The sequence below is a fragment of the Spinacia oleracea genome, chromosome 2 (assembly GCF_020520425.1).
Source record: "Spinacia oleracea cultivar Varoflay chromosome 2, BTI_SOV_V1, whole genome shotgun sequence".
Lineage (NCBI taxonomy): Eukaryota > Viridiplantae > Streptophyta > Magnoliopsida > Caryophyllales > Amaranthaceae > Spinacia > Spinacia oleracea.
Window position 1 is genome coordinate 51950858 of NC_079488.1, and position 21507 is coordinate 51972364.

The 21507-nt window shown below is 37.1% G+C and overlaps 1 protein-coding gene across 2 annotated transcripts in view; it reads right to left on the reverse strand.

Moving 5' to 3' along the window:
• The window catches only part of LOC110804797 (twinkle homolog protein, chloroplastic/mitochondrial), a 49318-nt gene that overhangs the window by 12020 nt on the left and 15791 nt on the right, over positions 1-21507 (reverse strand). For both annotated transcript variants that reach the window (XM_022010402.2, XM_056836803.1), the window contains exons 6-14: positions 19792-19875; positions 19243-19323; positions 18860-18925; positions 18676-18792; positions 5705-5752; positions 5541-5626; positions 5393-5453; positions 2882-3064; positions 1174-1305 (exon numbers count right to left, since the gene is read on the reverse strand). In XM_022010402.2, the coding sequence (XP_021866094.1) occupies positions 1174-1305; positions 2882-3064; positions 5393-5453; positions 5541-5626; positions 5705-5752; positions 18676-18792; positions 18860-18925; positions 19243-19323; positions 19792-19875 (858 nt within the window). The remainder of the gene's footprint in view (positions 1-1173; positions 1306-2881; positions 3065-5392; positions 5454-5540; positions 5627-5704; positions 5753-18675; positions 18793-18859; positions 18926-19242; positions 19324-19791; positions 19876-21507) is intronic.

The following is a 21507-nucleotide window of genomic DNA, read 5'->3' on the forward strand; positions in this document are numbered from 1 at the left end:
AGCAAGTGTGTAATATAAATTTGAAGAATGATATTTGAAAGATTTTATTTCTCATTTTTTTTTCCTTTAACATTGAATAATTATTTAAGGTTTTGATTCCTGTCAAATACATATTGGAGTACTAGTTTTTTCTATGAGATTTGCCTCGAAAAAATCACCCCTTTAGTTATAAAGTATGTCAACACTTAAAGGGGAAAAAAAACTTAAACGGGTTAATTTTAGGTCAACCCGTTTATAATCAGGTTGGGTTGAGAATCTCAACCCGTTTAAGTAAACAGGCCGAGTTTGGTTGGGGAAATCTCAACCCGTTTATAAATGGGTCGACCTGATTCCAACCCAACCCGACCCAACCCATTGCGAGCTAACTAGGATGGGATGCTGAATAAATGAAGTGAACTTCATCAGCCTTGTTAGGGAAATTCTGTAAGCAGCCTTTAAAGTAAAACGCATAGGTTAAATGGGTACATAAATGATACATCTCTAAATTTAAGGATCACTCTGTTAAATATTTTAAAAAAGAAAAAACGAAACGTAGGTGAGCGAGGGAGGGGAGACACAAGCAGACTAGCAGAGTACAGTTTTGTAAGTTGCCTTCATGATCAAGTGCACATGCACCGAGAAAGAATGTTATTCGTTACAATCGTCGTCCATGTATCTTCTGTACCATACTGTACAAGAATTCTCCCTTTGTTCCAAAATAATGGTTATAGTTCCGTATGTGACCGTTTCAAAATAATAGTTACACTTGCACTATTTCTACTTTGGGATAATGACACGCATTATTTTATTACTTATTTCTAAACTTTTGCCCAACTTGCGTTATTTCTGTTATTCTTTTCTTACTATATCCACAACATTATTTTACTATTCTATTCCCATAATATTCTACTTTTGGACTTCTATCTCTTACTTCCCTAATGATTATCTTGGTTCTAAAGTAAAGAAAAAGTGTAACCATTATTTTGAAGCGAATGGAGTAATCTCCGAAGAAATAAAAAGATCATAGCATGGATTGAAAGATGTTGACAAAAAAGGACCCATTTATTTTATAATAAAACATTTTCTGGAGGGCAAAGAAGCTCGTATAGTTCAGTTCATCAACTTATCCTCACAATCTATTCGTGACAATTCTACTGAAGTTCAAGCAGAACATAATTTCAAATATAGCCATACCTTGTTCTCCATTGAGCAAAGTGCAAACTTCCAACCAAAATTTTCATTAAGGTTGCATATTAAAGCATCAATCCATTCACTTTTTCCAGAATTAGGAACACCGGTCACTATGGTCAATTCGCCAGGTACAACCTGTTAATATCATAACTACCGTGAGAGTTTTAACAAAACATGCAATAAATATACATGCCAAAACATTATCAAGAAAATTCAATAAAATCACCAACTGCTTATGTAGAGTGTTTGAAGTAGAAACAAGTGTGCTTAGAATATGGATTACGAAGCAAGCTAAATCCAAAAATTCAAGATAACGCTGTTCAACTTACTCAAGTACTCAACATTTCAGCTTATAATTTTAAAATGGATGTAGGAAACTCGAGGGGAAAATATCATCTTACAAATCCCCAACTTGAGAGAAAGAACTTTACATTGAAACTAGCAAGTCTCAAAAATTCCTGCCCTAACTTGTGCCAAAGACACTTGTACTTTTAACTCTTAGAATGACTGAATACGTTGTCCCCCTAGTGAAACTGAAATGGTACCTGGCGAAAATATGGGCATCCGTTATGCCAATAAATACTTAAAGGAAAAAAAAACCTTCTTTTAGAATCGTAACTTGGTAAAACACAAACTTACTTTCCTTGAGCCGGAGAACGCTATAAAACTTACTGATATTCTAACAAGGGCAGGGTATGATTCTAGGAGTTCATGCCACCATTTATAAGATACTAAAGTGACTAAATCTTCAATACCTCAATACATGTAAGCATCATTTTTAAAGATATGTCCGAAATAATAATGGAAATATTGTTAGAAGCCCTCCCTCCCCCTCCTCCCCTACTCCCTACCCCCTCTCTCCGTCCTAAAAGAATACTTCCACCAATATTTTTGAATAATTGCACCATTTGGATTTTGACACTATTCACACACCCGATATGACTATACATTATCATAACCCCATTGCCTCAAAGAGGCTCCCGCAAGAAGCGGGGTAAGAAGGGGTCGGGTGTACACAACCTTACCCCTGCAATTGCAGAGAGGTTGTTTCCAATTGACCCAAAAGCGATAACAGGAGGACAACGGGACAACCATCTTTGGTAATTTATATGCAAGGAAAATTATAGTCATATAGATATGGAGTCATGTTAGATACGTCTCAAATATACTTTAAGAATATCAATTTGTTATAATTTTTACTAATGTATAGTTAATGATATTATTGGTTAAAAATGTACATTGACAAGGGTGCACGCAACTGGGGAAAAAACGGAGGAAGTTCAAATGAGAGAGAGAGAGAGAGAGAGAGAGAGAGCTATCACGCTATGTGATGCAGTCATACAGGTGGTTTATGAAACTTTTCTAGTTTTCTACCTTGCTGAGCACAAAGTTGATCCAATGTGATAACATATGGACTATGGTCCTTACAACGCAACCGACAAAGTTGTGGTTGTCGCTAGACACCATATAATTCATGCATTTAAATCATTAGATAAACTTTTGTTTAATTATCCCAAAAGGAAAAGGGAGAGGGGAAAAGAGGAAAACACAAATACATGAATGTAAGATAATTCTGGCTCCAGAAACCCCTATGACTCTATGAGAGAGGGGAAAGGAGAGGCACAAGATGCAAGTCATTTATGTTATTTTCATGCATTAGTTGATCTTCTTTTGACTAGTTATGGCATGAAATTTTATTTTGAATGCTTACATTGTAATACTCATCCAAACACCTCCAACCAGTAGAAACACCAAGCTCATCACCAAGAACCCTGTCATAATATGCATCAATTTCATGAAAATAGTCTCTGAAAGGAAACAACCCTTGAATTGGATATATCTCAGCGTTTTCAATTGTTTCCTTGAGTTTCTCTGGCCCCAAATACATAAGAACCTGCGAGCGACATGTAATTAAGGTCAGCAATTCCACATACAGAAATAAACAAAGAAGTGTTAGTTCCTTTCAATCACTATCCTGGGATGTTAAATTCATGGAGCTTAGTTCTTGCACTTGAGTATACGGAGTCTCATGTACGTGTTTGGTTCAATGTAGACAAATAAAGGGCAAGTACGTAGGATAAGTATTTTTGACAGTGCTCATATGAGAAATAAGAATGATATGCAACTGAGACAAAAGTATAGCACTAATGAAACACCACTTACATACCACCTCCCGGGCTAATAAAAACAAGTTGGACCATGCAATGATAAAAAGAGAACAAGGGAAATTTTTCTGAATTCTAGGATGTAATACAGATCATTTTAGTAGTTGACCAAAACGGATGTCCTCGATATCTTGAACAAAGGTTAATGCATGCATTTAGTTAAAAAGTTTATCACTTTAACTCGATAAAACATGAATATGACTAAAAGGATTAGTGTACTGCACTAAAAGTATGTAGATGCCCGATGGAGATAACAACTTAATGAGAATTTCACCACAGGAGTGTGAAAGTCGTGATGTACAGAGTTGTTTTGATAACAACTCCTCAGTCTCTAAAGTGGAGTTGTTTTGTATTGCCCTCAAAGGTGCAGCTTGTAACCACTTGAGAAAGAAAACAAAAAAAAAAAGGAATGCCAGCATCCCATTGTAAATGGTATCCAATCTAAGACGGTACCCTGACATTTACCTAACCTAGCAAAAATAACCAACTCTGATGCTTAGAAACTCCTTCAGTTGTTTTGGAAATGTGAATGGGAAAGTGCATTTAGAACATGCTGGAATATATTGGTACTAGACAAATAATTTCAAATTTGTATGTTTGGAATTGCCACATTTATTTGTATGTTTGGACTAAACAATTAGACATGTCAATACATATAAGGATCGGGGTAGTTAGTTATAGATGAATCCAAATTATTGGGAGAAAAAGACTTAAGGGAGTTCCACAAATAATATACGTAGTAGTCTTTCTCCTTCCGTCTCTTATTATTTTGCTTTAGAACACCAACACACTGAAGTAGTAGGGTGTTGAATCGTTTGCTTAAAAAATAAGATGGAGAAAAGACGATAAACTTTGAAAAAATATTGACAATATTTTTTTATGATACCTTCAATTATTTTATTTTTTATAAAGGATACTTGTGAAAATCATTTCAAAAAAATTACCAAAACAATACTCCCTCCGTCCCAAAGCAATCGACGCAATTCTAGTTTAATAGAGAAGTAGGTATGGTGAGAGATAGTGGAACAATTGTTTTAATTGAATGTGAGAAGATGTGAGGCCATAACTTTTGGTAATGGGAAGAGAGAGGTAATAAAATATTAGTGGGTCCATGCCATAAAAGGAAGTACTCCCTCCGTCCCGGAATACTTGACCTGTTTTCCTTATCGGGCCGTCCCTTAATACTTGACCTGTTTCTAAAAATGGAAATATTCTAACAATATTATATTATTTCTCACTCCACCCCTATTAACCCACCTACCCCCTACTCCATACAAAAAAAAATTAAAAATCAACCCCTACTCTCCCCCAACCCCACCCCTTTACACATTTTCCACTAACTACATTAAAATAATACCCCACTATCAACTACTACCTATTAAATTAAATAAGTCAATTCAAGTCCCTTAAACTCTGTGCCGGTCAAACCGGATCGAGTATTCCGGGACGGAGGGAGTATAACAATTAAAGTGGGACAGACATAAAAGGAATTGCGACGATTTAATCGGGGTGGAGGGAATATATCAATCAGGAGTGAGTATTCCGTTTATAGTCAAGTAGTTCAAAAGAGAATGTGAACACACACACACCAAAATAAAATTAGTTCAAAAATAATACGTAGTAATAAAAAAAAATTGACAGATTTTGAGAAGATCAATAAAGTAAGGATATTTTTCATGATACGTACATATATTATACTTTTAGAAATAAAATTATAGTTGAAAATATTATAAAGGAATATCAATTAAACATAGAATGATAATATTCTAGTGAAATCTTTTTCATTAAAAATAGGATTGAAATAAATAAAAAAGGAAAAAATATTTAAGTGGGAAATTTTTTAACCAGGAATTTGTGTTTGTTTTAATTAATGTAGCAAGTAAAAAATAAATAAAGTAAGAAAGAGTAAGTGGAAAGGTGTCAATATTGTGGGGAAATGAGGATAAAGTGGTACACCTTATAGGCCAAAAATAGAATAAAGCAAAAGTGAGTAGAACTTTCAGAAACACCTCGAAATGGAAATTGAGTTAAAAAACACGGAGGGAGTATATTGTAACCTCGTTTGCATCTTTGTAGTCATCTAACTCGTTTTTCTTTGGCCACTTAACTCGCCAGCATCTGCAATACAAAAAGAAAATGTCATATGTCGTACAAGTCTAAGCATGTGGCAAACCAAAATTAAAAGAGGATATCAAAGAATTAAACCTCTCCCTCCCAAGACGGCGAGCAAGTTCCTCAGACAATGCTTGACCGGGAGGATCCCCATCAGTTGCTAATATTATTCTAGATGCCTACCAGGATACAAATGATAGCTGACTGTTATGTCCATCCGTTTTTTATCAATAAAAGAACTGTAAGAAGATGCCAACCTTTTCAAAGTAATCCTTGCAATTCCACAGAAACTGATACTTCGTGTCCTAGCATCAAAGAAATTCATGGAAACCATATCAGAAAATCCTTCCAGAGCTTCTTTGACTGAGAGAACCAACCAAACCCTTTATTTTAAATACAAAATACAGGACACCGAGAATCACACAAAAAGGAAAACCTGAACTGGAAAGTACTAATTTCATGTTTATGATGTTATGAATACAAAGTTCAAAAAAAAGTCCCTTGTTTCTCTCTCACTCAACAAACCTAGCCTCCGCCTTTGAAGTTTTTCAAGGCTGGGGTTGGTCATTCTTTTACCATTTCCATATTTCTAACCATAACTTCTTCTTTTCAATATTGGCTTTATATTTTTCTTGTATTTCAATAGATCTGAATACAAATTTTTTTTATAGAAAAAAACATTATCCCAGCTGAAAACAGGAGTACATTGGAATAGGACAAGATGTCCACTAATTGGGTATCTAGTTCACAAAGTACGTGAATTTCTTTGAACCTCCCAACCAAATAGCTCTTAAAAGTCCCCAGCCCCTTTAGCCTGTAAAGACACTGGATAAGTTACTTTGTCCCAGGCCAAATGATAAGAAAAGAAGCTCCAGAAAAGACACGAGAATTTTGCTACACCCATATACACAACAAAATTGCCATAATAGTGTTGTGCCACAACCTCTTCTCCTTGTCCCTACCAAATTCCCCAAAACGAATTTGTAGCCAATCCACCACCGTCAAAGGGAAAACCCATGATTCTTGACATAAGCCAAACAATATCCCTCATGGGTAACATGCCATTTCATAATGCAGAAAAACAAGTGAACAAGACTAACTAGCACCGTGCAGCAAACAAATATGAGGGCAAAGAATTGGCCACCGCAAACGCCTTTGAAAAATGTTACTAGTATCAATCCTGCAATGCCAACGTCCTAACAAAAGCTCTAACTGTTAAGCTATATTAGGCATGTTAATATTATCCTAATTGTATTAATTAGTATGTTAAACTATAAGCTATATTAGGATGTTAATATTATCCTAATTGTATTGATTAGTAAATTAAACTATAAGCTATATTAGGATGTTAAGGTATATTAGGCGTTAGGAATTGTTTAATTAGTGGTATCCTAATATTAGGATTACTATAGTATTAGCATTTTTCTAAAATAGGTTAGAAATTGTAACATAAATATTCATTGATTTAATAAGAAGAGGGTAGCTTTTTGCTTCATATTTGTCATGGTATCAGAACAAGGTAAGATTTTTATTTTTTTTCCTCCACAAAATTGAGGGGAAAAAAAAAAAAAAAAAAAAAAACACGGGGAGTTTTGAGGTCGTGTAATGGCGAAGGATGATGAGGTAACTCCGCCACCGAAGGATGAACTCGCGAAGGAATACTATCTAGGATCATCCGATGGTCCAGGAAATATAATTACACCAATTAAACTTAGAGGCTCTAAGAACTACGACGAGTGGTCTACATCGGTTCGTAGAGCTTTGATTTCAAAGAGAAAATTTGGCTTCATTGATGGAACAATAAAAGAACCCACAACAGACCCGGTCCGACTTGAGATTGGATTGCTGTCCAATCTATGTTGGTATCATGGATCACACACACGTTGGAGGAATCGTTGAGATCCACCGTAGGAGATTATGATAATGTCGGGACTTTGTGGCTTCACCTGAAGAAGCGCTTTTGCGTGGTCAGCGGCACACGTGTCTGCAAATTAAAAACAAGCCTAGGTGAATGCAAGCAGAGAGGTAATGAGACAGTGGCTGAGTATTATGGCAGGCTGTCAATTATCATGAAGGAACTTGTGAATTATGCAAGGGTACCTAAGTGTGATTGTGGAGGTTGCATGTGTGATATTGCAACGCAGGTAGCGGAGATTAGAGAAGAGGATCATCTACATTATTTTTTGATTGGGCTTCACAAACCTTACGAAGCCATCCGAGCCCAATTACTAGGACAGACGCCTCTACCTTCGATGGATGAAGCATACCAGTCTGTGACTAATGCTGAGGATTTACGAGTAAAGGAAGGCCATCAACGTGAGGGTAACATTATGGCTTTCAAGACTGAAGTACGAGGTAAGTCAGGTTATAGAGATCATGCCAAAAGATTTTGTAACCATTGCAATAGGGAAGGCCACGAGGATGAGATGTGCTACCAGCTGGTTGGCTTTCGTGAATGGTGGGATGATAGGAGAAAAGGAGGACGAGGCTCTGGCCGTAACAATAGTAGAGGCGGTCGTGGAAGCCGAGGTCGTGTCGGAGGCAATGGTGTTGCAGGGCCAAGTAATCAAGGGGCAGTAGGTGGTGTGCGAGCTAACAAACTTACAAGCCAAGTACATCACACTCCTTTGGCTGCTTCTGAGATAGCTGATGGGCTAGCAGGAGTATCCTCCACTCAAGTCCAGCAGATTATTGACCTATTGACATCAAAACCCAATATAAAATTGCAAGGTATATGTGAAAATAATTTATCATGGATTGTTGATACGGGAGCATCAAATCATGTTACAAATGACCACTCCATATTGATGAATGTGCGTACAATCCAAAATTGCCCCGTAGGCCTCCCAGATGGAAAATTTACTAACTCGAATCAAATTGGTTCGGTGGAAATGAACGGAGGATTAATACTTGATAATGTGTTATTTGTACCTACTTTAAATTGCAATTTAATTTCCGTGACGCAGTTGAGTGATGAATCAAATTGTGTGATTCAATTTACTAACAAAATATGTGTTATACAGGACCGGTTGACGAGGAAGATGATTGGCCTGGGTGAACGAACAGATGGACTTTATTTTTTTCGTGGAACTCCGTTGGTCAAGGTGTGTGCGGTTGAGACAGAGTGTGTGGTCGAACTGTGGCATCAACAAATGGGACATCCATCGGAAAAAATTGTGAAGCTTCTTCCTCCTGTGAGTAATGCTGTTAGGAGAAATAATAATGTATGCGATATTTGTCCTCGTGCTAAGCATACTAGGAGTCCTTTTCCTGTCAGTGAAAATAAAGCTGGTGAAATGTTTGAGTTGATACATTTAGATTTGTGGGGGCCTATAAGACACATTCGTCTTGTGGTGCTCGATATTTTTTAACTATTGTAGATGATTTTTCCAGAGGAGCATGGATTTATTTGCTTCGTAATAAAACTGAGGTTGAAGATGTGTTTATGAATTTTGTTGCAATGACTAAACGTCAATTTAATCAAGATATTGAGGTGATACGAAGTGATAATGGTACTGAATTGAATTGTCTGCAAGGTTATTTTTTGAAAAATGGAATTTGGTTTGAATCATCATGTGTTGGGACTCCCCAACAGAATGGTAGGGTAGAGCGGAAATACCAACATTTATTAAACGTGGCACGAGCTTTATGTTTTCAGGCTAAGTTACCAAAGAAATTTTGGGAGGAATGTATTTTAACGGCATGTTATCTGATAAATAGAACGCCAACTCCTTTGCTCAATAATAAAACGCCATATGAAATGTTGTTTGGTAAAATTCCGTCGTATGAGTTGATTCGTGTTTTTGGATGTCTTTGTTATGCACATAATCAACGGAGTAAAGGGGACAAATGTGATTCTCGGGGTAGAAAATGTATTCTTATTGGTTACCCGTTTGGCAAGAAAGGGTGGCAATTGTTTGATTTAGAAACACGAGAATTCTTTGTGTCGCGTGACGTTAAGTTTCATGAGAAGATTTTTCCTTATACCGAGGGTATGGGAGATGATGTTGTCGGAGTAAATGATAATGAGGAACATGTGGAAGTTTATGAGAGTGATGATGAGGCAGAATGTGTTAGTCGTCGCAATGCCAGGCAACATTTAAGGCCTAGTAGTAGTGAGGCGGAAGAAATAAGCGATAATGCACGGAACACAGGGGCATCAAGTGTGCCAGTAGCTGCGAGTGATGGAGAAGTATTGCAGGAGGAGTTCAACGAAGTGACGCATGAATCGCACGTCGAAGTGCAGTAAGAGGCGCAGATCACAACACCTACTTCGAGAAGTGAGGAGGAGTTGGGTCGAGGGAAGAGACAAAAATACCCTTCCTTCAAACTTCGAGATTGTGTGATGCATACTATACGAAAAAATAAAGTTCCATCGGAAAGTTCATCCTTAACATCATCCTCCTCCTCGGGTACTCCTTATCCTATAACATATTTTGTTAATTATGAAAGATTTTCTGCGCAACATAGAAATTTTATTGCAGCTATTACAGAGGGAAAAGCCCCAAAATCTTTTAAAGAGGCAATGAAACATGAAGCGTGGAGAGAGGCTATGGGTGCGAAATTGACGCACTTGAAGGGCAGGGGACATGGGTCCTAGAAAAATTGCCTCCAGGAAAGAAAGCACTAGGAAGCAAGTGGGTATATACCGAAAAAAAGAGATGAGGATGGAAATTTGATCCGGAACAAGGCACGATTGGTGTGCTTAGGAAATCATCAGGTTTAAGGTACAGATTATAATGAAACTTTTGCTCCAGTTGCTAAAATGTCAACAGTGCGAACTTTCTTGGCAGTTGCCGCAGTGAAAAACTTGGAGGTGCATCAAATGGATGTACATAATGCTTTCTTGCATGGTGATTTAAAGGAGGAAATCTATATGAAAATTCCACCTGGGTTTCATAAAGATAATACTGATATGGTTTGCAGAATGAAAAAATCATTGTATGGATTGAAACAGGCACCCCGATGTTGGTTTGAAAAGTTGTCCATTGCTTTGAAAAAGTATGGGTTTACACAGTCATATTCTGATTACTCGTTATTCACCCTTTCGAAAGGAGAGTTACAGTTGAGCGTTCTAGTGTATGTTGATGACATGATTATTGCCGGAAATAATGTATTTGCATTAACTAGTTTTAAAGCATATTTGAGCCAATGCTTTAAAATGAAGGATCTGGGTCATCTGAAATATTTTTTAGGATTGGAGGTTGCACGTAGCAAGAGTGGCTTATATGTCTGTCAGCGGAAGTATGCTCTAGATATTATTTCAGAAACAGGTCTACTAGGTGCAAAGCCCTCGAATTTTCCTATTGAGCAAAATCATAAGCTAGCACTTGCAGAGGGGAAGGAACCGGAAGATGTAGAGAAATACAGGCGTCTCGTAGGCCGTCTAATTTACTTGGCCGTGACTAGGCCAGAGCTGGCATATTCTGTGCATATTTTATCGCAGTTTATGTAGACACCAAAGGTACATTGGGAGGCAGCATTGAGAGTAGTGTGATACTTAAAGAAGTGTCCTGGTCAAGGCATCCTTTTACGTTCTGACAGTGTTTTGCGACTAGAGGGATGGTGTGACTCAAATTGGGCTAGTTGTCCTTTAACACGTCGGTCGTTAACTGGATGGTTTGTTTTACTCGGTCATTCTCCGATTTCCTGGAAGACTAAGAAACAACATACAGTTTCACGCTCCTCAGCTGAAGCAGAGTATTGTTCGATGGCAGCATTAACATGTGAGTTAAAGTGGTTAAAGCAACTACTTAGAGATTTGGGTGTGGAGCCCAAGCAAGGTATGCGTGTGTTTTGTGATAGTCGGTCAGCACTTCACATTGCACATAATCCAGTATTTCATGAGAGGACAAAACATATTGAGGTAGATTGTCATTTCATACGAGATGCAATCAAGGAAGGTATTATTTGTCCTTCTTATGTATCAACAAAGGTCCAATTAGCAGATATTTTTACAAAGGCGTTAGGAAAAGCGCAATTTGAATTTTTTCTTGACAAGATGGGCATTCGAGATCTACATGCTCCACCTTGAGGGGGGATGTTAAGCTATATTAGGCATGTTAATATTATCCTAATTGTATTAATTAGTATGTTAAACTATAAGCTATATTAGGATGTTAATATTATCCTAATTGTATTAATTAGTAAATTAAACTATAAGCTATATTAGGATGTTAAGGTATATTAGGCGTTAGGAATTGTTTAATTAGTGGTATCCTAATATTAGGATTACTATAGTATTAGCATTATCTTAAAATAGGTTAGAAATTGTAACATAAATATTCATTGATTTAATAAGAAGAGGGTAGCTTTTTGCTTCATATTTGTCACTAACCTTTAAAGGGACCTTAGGCTTCCAAATAAAAAATATTCACTGGAAAATCCGGAACCTTAGGGGTTGTGTCCCCCATCCATACCCTTGAATCGTCTACTGCACTACTGAAGTCAGCTGAAGGTTGGTAACCTCATTACAAAGAAGGGAGCTTTTCTAACTCCCTCTCATGCGGAGGACTCCGGAAATGTAAATTCTCAAGAATTTTCACGGTTAAATAAAGACAGAGCATTGTCTATTGAAGACCATTGGAGTAACCGAGGAAATCTAACACAAAACATTATGTAAAGACTTGGGGTTAAAGATTAATAAAAGCTGTTTCCTCGGTTTATCAGACTACACAATATCACAGATTAGAGCAGCTCCGAGTCTAAACATCATTAAAAAGAAAGACAGTGATAGAAAATTATAGAATCATCACAGAACTCCCAGAAGATAGAGAAAATATAAGAAAAGTAGGGGAGTATAAGAACTTGGAGTAATTTGAGGAGAGTAGTGAACTGGAGCTGGCAAGCATTTAGACTACAACATAAACACCCTGTCAAACTAGAACGTGTTTCCCCTGTACCCAATGGATGCCCTCCCACCACGACACCACCCCTTAGGCTCACCGCCAGTTGGCCATGAAAATTGACCTAGTTATGTTAATCCCAGCACTGCTAAATAAAATCTTTAGAGAGAGTTAAGTAATCAACTTCCATATTTAGGTTTTAATATGAGTAAAGAAACTAATTATTAGTGTAACATAGACAACTGATTAGTAGTCCAAAACACTAGTTAGTTAAAATTACAGCTAATTAGAAATTTAAATATTGTTTTCTACAAAATTTGAACACTTATTTTGTGGATTAAGAATCAACTTCAATTATCAATGGAAGACCTACTTGGATAGTAACAATCTTCAAACTCCTTCCCTTTCTTTAACTAAATACATGATCCATTACTTGATTGAGTAGTTGTGATTCGCGGATTGGAATAAATTGACTAACAATCAAATTCATGATTAATTTGATTTCAGTCAGAACTCAGAAGACATATAATAAGGGCAATACGCTTCTTCCACCCATAAAACATACCCCTTACTTTTCTTATTCATTGTTCCCCTTTGACTTTTACAATATTGACATAATACCTAAAACAAATTTACTATGTATAACACCAGTAGATTTGTCTCCGTCATATTCTCAAAGTATCAACTCCGCCTGTGAGTGTCGCGTATGCGGCATTCACTTGTGAGTGTTGCGTATGCGGCATTCACTGCCGGTCCCAAGCTCGGATAAAGGAGGAGGGTGCGGTAGGTTGGTGGCGGCCAGCATTAAAACTAAGCCACATATCATGACATGAATCGACAATGGAATATCATGGGGGCGTCCCCTTCTCAGCGACGCGCTACACCTCTTAAGCCCGGGTGTAGTGAAAAATATGTGAGGGTTGCTAGGTCGTCGCCCAGAAGCGGCGCCCCACCCCTACACCTGGGGGTGGTGTCAAATATGCAAGGGTGCGCTACACTTCCTAGGCCCGGGTGTAGTGGAAAATATGCAAGGGTTACTAGGCCGTCGCCCGGAAGCGGTGCGCCACCCGATGGTGGTGTTAACTATCCAAGGTTTTATGGTAAGGGCAGGGGTAAGGGTAAGGGTAGTAGGATGCGGTTTGGGACTTGGAACATTGGCTCTTTGACAGGGAGATTAGTCGAAGTAGTAGAGGTTATAAGAAGGAGGAGAATTAACATATTATGTTTCAGGAGACTAAGTGGGTTGGAAACAAGGCAAGAGAGATAGCTCCATGGGGTTATAAGCTTTGGTATTCGGGAAAAACTAGGGGTAGGAATGGGGTAGGTATCCTTATTGACAGAGATTATATTGATGATGTAGTGGACGTGTCCCGAAAGAGTGATCGAATTATAAGTATTAAGCTTGTGATAGGGGATGAAGTTGTAACTATTGTGAGTGCCTATGCACCACAAGCAGGACTAGATGCGTCAACTAGACAAGAATTTTGGGAGGATTTAGAAGAAGTGGTGTAACGTGTCCCTAGAAGTGAGAAACTGATCATTGGTGGGGATCTCAACGGACATGTAGGCTCGAGTCGCGATGGATTTGAAAGCATTCAGTGTGGTTTTGAGTATGGGGAGCGGAATGAAACGGGAAATGCTATTTTGGATTTTGCATTGGCATATGACTTGGGTATAATGAACACTTGGTTTGAGAAAAGAGAATCTCACCTAGTAACCTATAGGAGTGGAGATAATGCGAGTCAGATTGATTTCTTTTTAGTAAGGATTGCTTTGAGACAGTGCTACACCAATTGTAAGGTGATTCCGGGTGAGAGTACAGCAACCCAACATAGACTTGTGGTACTTGATTTTCGAGGTAGAAGTTATATAAGAAAGAGTAGACCACTAGTGGAGCCTAGGATCAACTGATCAAGTGGTGGAAACTTCAAGGGGAGCAACAACTAAAATTCGTGGAAAAGGTGGCAAGTGAAGGTATTTGGGCCGGGGATATGGATTTGGATGTAGACTCATTATGGACAAGAATGGAGCACACCATAAAGGGAGTGGTGAAGGAGGTCCTAGGGGAATCTAAAGGAATCATGCCACCAAGTAAGGACACATCTTGGTGGAACGAAGTTGTGCAACAAGCTATAAAGAGCAAACGAGAATGCTATAAAGAGTTGGGAAAATGTAGAAGTGATGAGAACTACGAGAAGTACAAGGAGGCTAAAAGGGAAGCTAAGAAGGTCGTAAGAGAGGCTAGAGCAAAGGTGAATCAGGATCTTTACGCAAGATTGGATACAAAGGAAGGTGAAAAAGACATCTATAGACTTGCTCGAATGAGAGATAGAAAGACGCGAGAGATCAGGAGGATTAAATGTGTGAAAGATGTTGATCAAAAAGTTTTGGTGGGAGATAAGGAAATCAAGGATAGATGGAGGTTCTACTTTGATAGCTTGTTCAACGGGGATCAAGGGCGCGATATTGGGAATACAAATATCCCTAGGGATATGGTTAACCTAGACTTTATGCGAAGAATTCAAAAGAGAGAAGTCGAAATGGCACTGAAAAGGATGGGACGCAAGAGGGCAGTGGGGCCCGATGGTATACCTATCGAAGTCTGGAGATGCTTGGGAGAGAGAGGGGTTGTATGGTTAACAACTCTTTTCAACAAGATTTGGGGAAGTAATAGGATGCCATTAGAGTGGAGGAAGAGTACTATCATCCCCTTGTACAAGAATAAGGGTGATGTCCAGGATAGTTGGTATCGAGGAATCAAACTAATGAGTCATACTATGAAACTTTGGGAGCGGATTATTGAGAAAGACTGAGGAAAACTGTGAAAATTTCGGAGAACCAGTTTGGATTTATGCCTGGGAGATCGACTATGGAGGCCATTCATCTTATAAGGCAACTAATGGAATTATCGGGATAAGAAGAAGGACTTACATATGGTTTTCATAGATTTGGAGAAGGCGTATGATAAGGTACCAAGGGAAATCCTTTGGTGGGCATTAAGTAAGAAAGGAATTCCGAGGAAGTATATTGATATCATCAAGGACATGTATGAGGGAGTTGGCACGGGTGTGAGAACTATTGTTGGTAAGACTGAAGAATTCCCCATTACGATTGGAGTGCATCAAGGTTCCGCACTTAGCCCGTTTCTTTTTGCTATAGTCATGGTCCAAGATGGTATTCCCTGGTGCATGATGTTTGCAGATGATATTGTGTTGATTGATGAAACAAAAGAAGGAGTGGAAAGTAAGTTGGAGTTATGGAGACAAACGTTGGAATCTCGGGGTTTTAGGCTGAGTAGAAACAAGACGGAATATATGGAGTGTAAGTTTAGTGGAGTCCAAGTTAGAGAGACAGGGGAGATTACCTTAGATGGGAAAATTGTCCAAGGCTCTGAAATGTCCTGTTATTTAGGATCTATTATCCAAAAGGATGGAGAATTGGATGGCGATGTGGACCATAGAATCAATGCAGGTTGGTTGAAGTGGAAAGGTGCCACGGGGTTCCTATGTGATTCAGGCATGCTCCAAAGATTGAAGGGAAAATTTTACCGCACGACAATTCGACCGGCTTTGTTATACGGCACAGAATGCTGGGCAGTGAAACATTGTCGCGTGCACAAGATGAATGTGGCGGAGATGCGCATGTTACGTTGGATGTGTGGGCAAACAAGAAAGGATCGTTTGAGGAATGAGATTATTAGGAAGAAAGTAGGGGTTGCACCGATTGAGTTTAAGATGATGGAAAATCGTTTAAGATGGTTTGGACATGTGAGCAGAAGACCAAGTGATGCCCCGGTTAGGAGGATAGAAGGGGGGCAAAGTGATAGAATTGCAAAGGGTAGGGGAAGACCTAAGAAAACTTGGAGGAAGGTGATTGAGCACGATATGAGCTTTCTTGGGATTGAGGAAAATATGGCGTTGGATAGGACAGAGTGGAGGGAGAGAATATACAATGATGACTTCAGTTGATTTATACAGATTTCATGTTTTCGTTTCTTTCTATTTTTTATTTTATTTTTACTCTTATTTTTATTTTTATTTTATTTTTAAAATTCTTTAATTTTTTTAATTTACATGCTATTTTGAAATATACTTATTTTACTTATTCATTTATTTTAAACTTTACTTATTTTTATTATCTCTTACAATATTTCTTCTATAATATATATACATTTTTCTCTTATCTTACTTTCATTAATTCCACTTTCTCTTCCTTGTTTTTTTGACGATCTCCTACGACGATTCATGTTAGCCGACCCCAAATTATGTTGGGACTAAGGCTTTGTTGTTGTTGTTATTGTTGTTGTTGTATATTCTCAAAGTATCAGTATCTTATGCTTTTTACAAATACTGACATTTAAAGATATTAATGGCCAAGGTCATGCATTGACAAACGTGAAAGTCAAAGTGGAACAATCTATTACTATATACTAAAAGAGACACCAGGAATGATACGTGTCAATTCCTGGTGCGATTTTTTCCCGCCAAAAACCACTTTCCCAAAAAAATGTATCTATTTTATTTTATTTTTATTCTTTACCTTTTTTTATTAACTATTTATGTATGGAAACAAAATTAAGTTTATAAATTATGGCAATAATAGCTACGACGTAATAATAATTATTCTAGTAATATTTTAGTCAAATAGCTATATTAATAATAGAAAATATAGCACTCAATATTTTGATCAAATTACCATATTATTATTTTAAATATGCATATTAGATTAATAAATTTAAACGAGTATGTTAAAAATCTATTACTATATATACTAAAAGGGACACCAGGAATGACACGTATCATTTCTTGGTGCGATTTTTTCCAGCCAAAATGTTTTTTTTATTTTTGTACTTTAAAATAAATAAATTACATTACGTTTTTTTAGGAAACTAAGATAAAAATATATTTTAATTACCAATAGATGTGTACTAAATAATATATTATTGGAGGAAAGCTAAATCAATATTATTTTTTCCTTTATGATATAATTTTATTTATGTATTATTATAACTTTTAGTCTACTATTAATAGTATAATACATGGTAACTGGTAAGTAGGAATGTTAATTAAAATAATAACACATGGCAAGTAGACTAACATATAAGTTTTTTTATCAAGATTTTACAGAATTCAAAATATGTTGTATTTGACTAACTCGGTTATGCTCGGGTCTTTTCGAAAATTAGTCTTGAGTCATTCGGGTTTGGTTAACGTTGTTAGATCGTTCTACATACAAGTAAACGACTATAATTTTTAACTTTGTATAGTAATATGCAAATTTAGTTCCTTTGAATATTGTTTTTACACAACTTTGAATTTATACTTTTTCATATATCCTTTTACTTTCATATTTTCCTAATATCACAAGTCTTTTAGTTACTATTAAAATAATAAATTGTTTTAGTAGTAGCCGTGCGTTGCACGGGCCCTAAACTAGCTCAATAAAAAGCAGAGTATGACTGTATGAGATACTCCCAAGTCCCAACATACCCTAAAATCCTGAATTCCATTTCTTATGTTGTTGGTCGCAATGGGAACACAAAGACAAGTAAGAAGGAAACAGAGAACCCACCACTACTTAAGGAAGAGAAATAATCTACAATACGTGTGTCCAAACCAGTGACAAACACTCAGATCGAGTACAGCCAACTCTAATAGTAACTACAGGATTTGGAAGGGAAAAAAACGTGAGTAATGGAGCATGCTCCTCAACTTGGGTCACAAGAAAGGATCAAAAGATAACAAGCAGAAAGTCGACAAGATGAAATCCCATCCAATTTTGAAACATTCAAAACATCCACATCGAAATCATATGAGTAAAAACATCTACCAGTATCATTAAAAAAAAAAAGAGGGAATTGTGGACCTCTTTGTCTCAAATTATTAGAAGCCTTAAACAACCTATCACGGCAGCCATGGCCTAAAAATGCAAACAAAAAATAAAAGACAAACAGGGACATTTTCCCAAATCCACCTCCTCAACCTAAACACCAAACCTTCTTGTACTTGGCCATGGTTTTGTCCAAAAACTGCAGCACACTTTCAAAGAAGCTTTCCTATAATCCAACTTTAGAACAATACCTATTCTGCAACCATCAAAACATAATCTACAACTACATAGCTGTAAGGGCAGCATAGAGAATCCACCTTTGCACAAAGGCACTTAGATAATAGTTCTTCATGGCCCAACCCAAATTCATAAACGCTATGAATGTTATAAAGCTAATAATTGGACTCAAAAGCCTCTATTTTTAAAACTTGATAAACCACTCTGTTTTCGAAAGATATCCGTCAATGATATCCAAAAGACAAAACTTTTTTTATGCCATAGAAAACAAGTAAAATTGAAATGACATAAACAAGGAAAATAAGGCAAGATCAAACCTTATCTTGCGTTGGAACACTTTTATCTGAAACTTTAGAAGGTGCTCCATCAGGCACACTCACACAATTGCGCAACCCAGCTTCTTCCATTGCTAGCTTATCCATCTCTCCTTCAACCTATGCACAATGTTTTAGAAGAGAACAAACTTGCAAATTATCACTCAAAACTGAAAAGAGCACTCACAATGATGATGTCACTTGCATTCCTTATATCATCCAGCCCATAAAATATTCTTTCAGTATCAGCTTCCTGCACATCCAAAGAAAATCTATATACCAACTACCTAAGCATTGAAAAAAATGATGATATGACTATGCATATTGTATAAAAGCCTCGGAGACTAAAAGATCACCACGAGCCTAAGCAATGCATAGTAGACTTAGTAGTTTTTTTAAGAAGTTTAATTAGTGAAAGCTACAGTCATCCCCTCGAGAGAGTTTTCCATACATGGGGGTGGGGTATTTTTTTTATTTATTATTATTTATGCACACATCAATAGAAACAATAATCTTAAGTCACTTCGAACTTCTTTGCAAAAGATAACAAAAGAATATAGAAAGCAAAACCTGCCAAAATTTCTTATTGACATCACGATATTTGCAGCTTGTTAGAACTCCATTTCGTCGGTAAGTAAATGCAATAACAATCTGAAACAGACCATCAAGCAATAAGACAATGGAGTATCAATCGTCGCCAGAGTACTAAAGATAAATTGCTCAATACAGTGATAATCTGATACAGACAGCAAAAGAGGGGTAAATCTTCTTTCTTTAACCCTAGGGGAAATTATATTTGCAGAATATACTAGGACAAGTCCATCACTGTCAGAAATGTCAACTATTCTCTATTTGTAAAGGAACATGTAAGCAGCATATAGAAATTGTAGTTACACGAGTATCCTAAAGAATTTTTCTTTGTTTTAATTTCTTTCTAGCTTTCCACGGACAAAAGAACCAATACAAATAAATTTGCAGCGCTAAACGAAAAAAGCTTCTGTACATCAAAATTCACTAAATTCAAAGGCTAGCATAATCACAAAGAGGCCATCAAAAGCTAGTTACTTTTGTCACTCTATCCAAATATGCTAAGTGGCTGATGAAGGATGAAACATGTACCTGATTACCATAGGATTTCTGCATAACATAATTTCTCCTCAACGTTTCTGCAGTAATCATTCTCTCTGCAAAATATGCGAGTAGCTGACACAGAAGCACCGTAAAATATTAGTCAATCACTAAAGAAACAGCAAGTGTGGGCTATCAGAACCCTCATAAGTCTTCCAAATGAAAGAAAATAACTATATAAATATCAAAGGCAGATTACATAAAGCAAGGACTAGCCTTCTTCCTCAATCAGAGTAAAAATAAATAAACAGTATTCATGTCACAAGACAGCAAAGCCACCTTTGAGACAGCTGATTAGTTTTGTTAATTTCGTTAATATTGAGTTTAGGATAAAGGATGGATTCTAATTCAAAAACCAAAACTTGCTTTTAAAAGTTTGTTTTCGTTTATTCCGTTTGTATTCACTTTGTTTTTGTCTTATAATTCAAGATATTGCACCTGTTATTGTTACCTCCATTTGAGACTAACAAAACCACAACAATCCCTTCATGTTTTGGGTTAAAATATCCCTAATATTAGATCGCATATCCCTGTAAAGTGTAAACTACCTAACATGTTCTTGATTTAGTAGTGAATTCTCACTAAACAAGATATTTTTGTCACTAATCAGTACTCCATAAATAGTTCCCTAAAATGCTAGAATTTCCATAAAAGACAGTAATTTTGTCGACTGTATATAATGTGCATGTGCCTCGCACCTCATGGCTCATGCCGAAATTCCTCAAGAAATCTTATGGCCTTCTTATGCCTCGTGCCTTTAAGAACATGACATCAGATAATGCCAAAAATCAAAAATATATATAATTTAGTGATCTAACATGTGAACCATAGCATTTTTTAATTGACCGGTGATGTGCCCATATTAGAGTTTTTATCCAGTGCCTTATCATTTAATGGCGTTAAGTGCGCCCTTTAGGGCTATTTTATATAACATTTTCCTCCTATGTGTAGTTCTTGGTTCCTATGTTTTGTTTTGTTGTGTAAGAATTGGTGTTTTGCATCCGTTTTCTACCTATTTAAGCGGAGCGAGAAGGTACTTGGAGCGAGCAGAGCCCGACCTTTGCAGTTATGGAGTCGTATTTTATTAGGAGTCACACTTACCATTTCCGTCCATATTTTATTAGGAGTCGCAGTTCCATTTTTAGTAACTTTTACACCTCCCCTTCTAATTATTTAATATATTTATTTTTCTTTAGGGACACCACTACAATGAACTCTCTCTCTACTTGGATTAAAATATTTTTCCCATCATATTTTTTCTATTTGTTTATTAATCCCTCCCCCACTTGTTTTATTATTTTTATAAAGTTTTAAAAAGCGCGCTTTAGCGCACAAAAAGCGCAGAGCGAGAAGGAGCGCAGCTGGAATCGCGCCGGGTAAGAATAGCGTAGCGTTATACAGGGTGCGCGCGCCTTTTGCGCTTTTCTGTGAAGCGCGCTTTTTGTGAAGCGCAAGCTTCTTGTATGTGTGGCGCAGGAACAAGAAAAAATGCTGTTTTTTTTGAAAATTGATCACGTGAGTATCACGTGACCTACTTTAATTGGTGTTTGCTGGGATTAACGGGAAGAATTTAGGAGAGAGAAAGTCAGTTCTTCTCTTACCTTGTTGCTGTGACAATTGGGGTTTTTCTCCAAAACCCTAGTTGCGATTTTGGAGGCTACCCACCTACGTTGCTGCTGCCGGAATTCCTCCAGCCACCAGCCACCG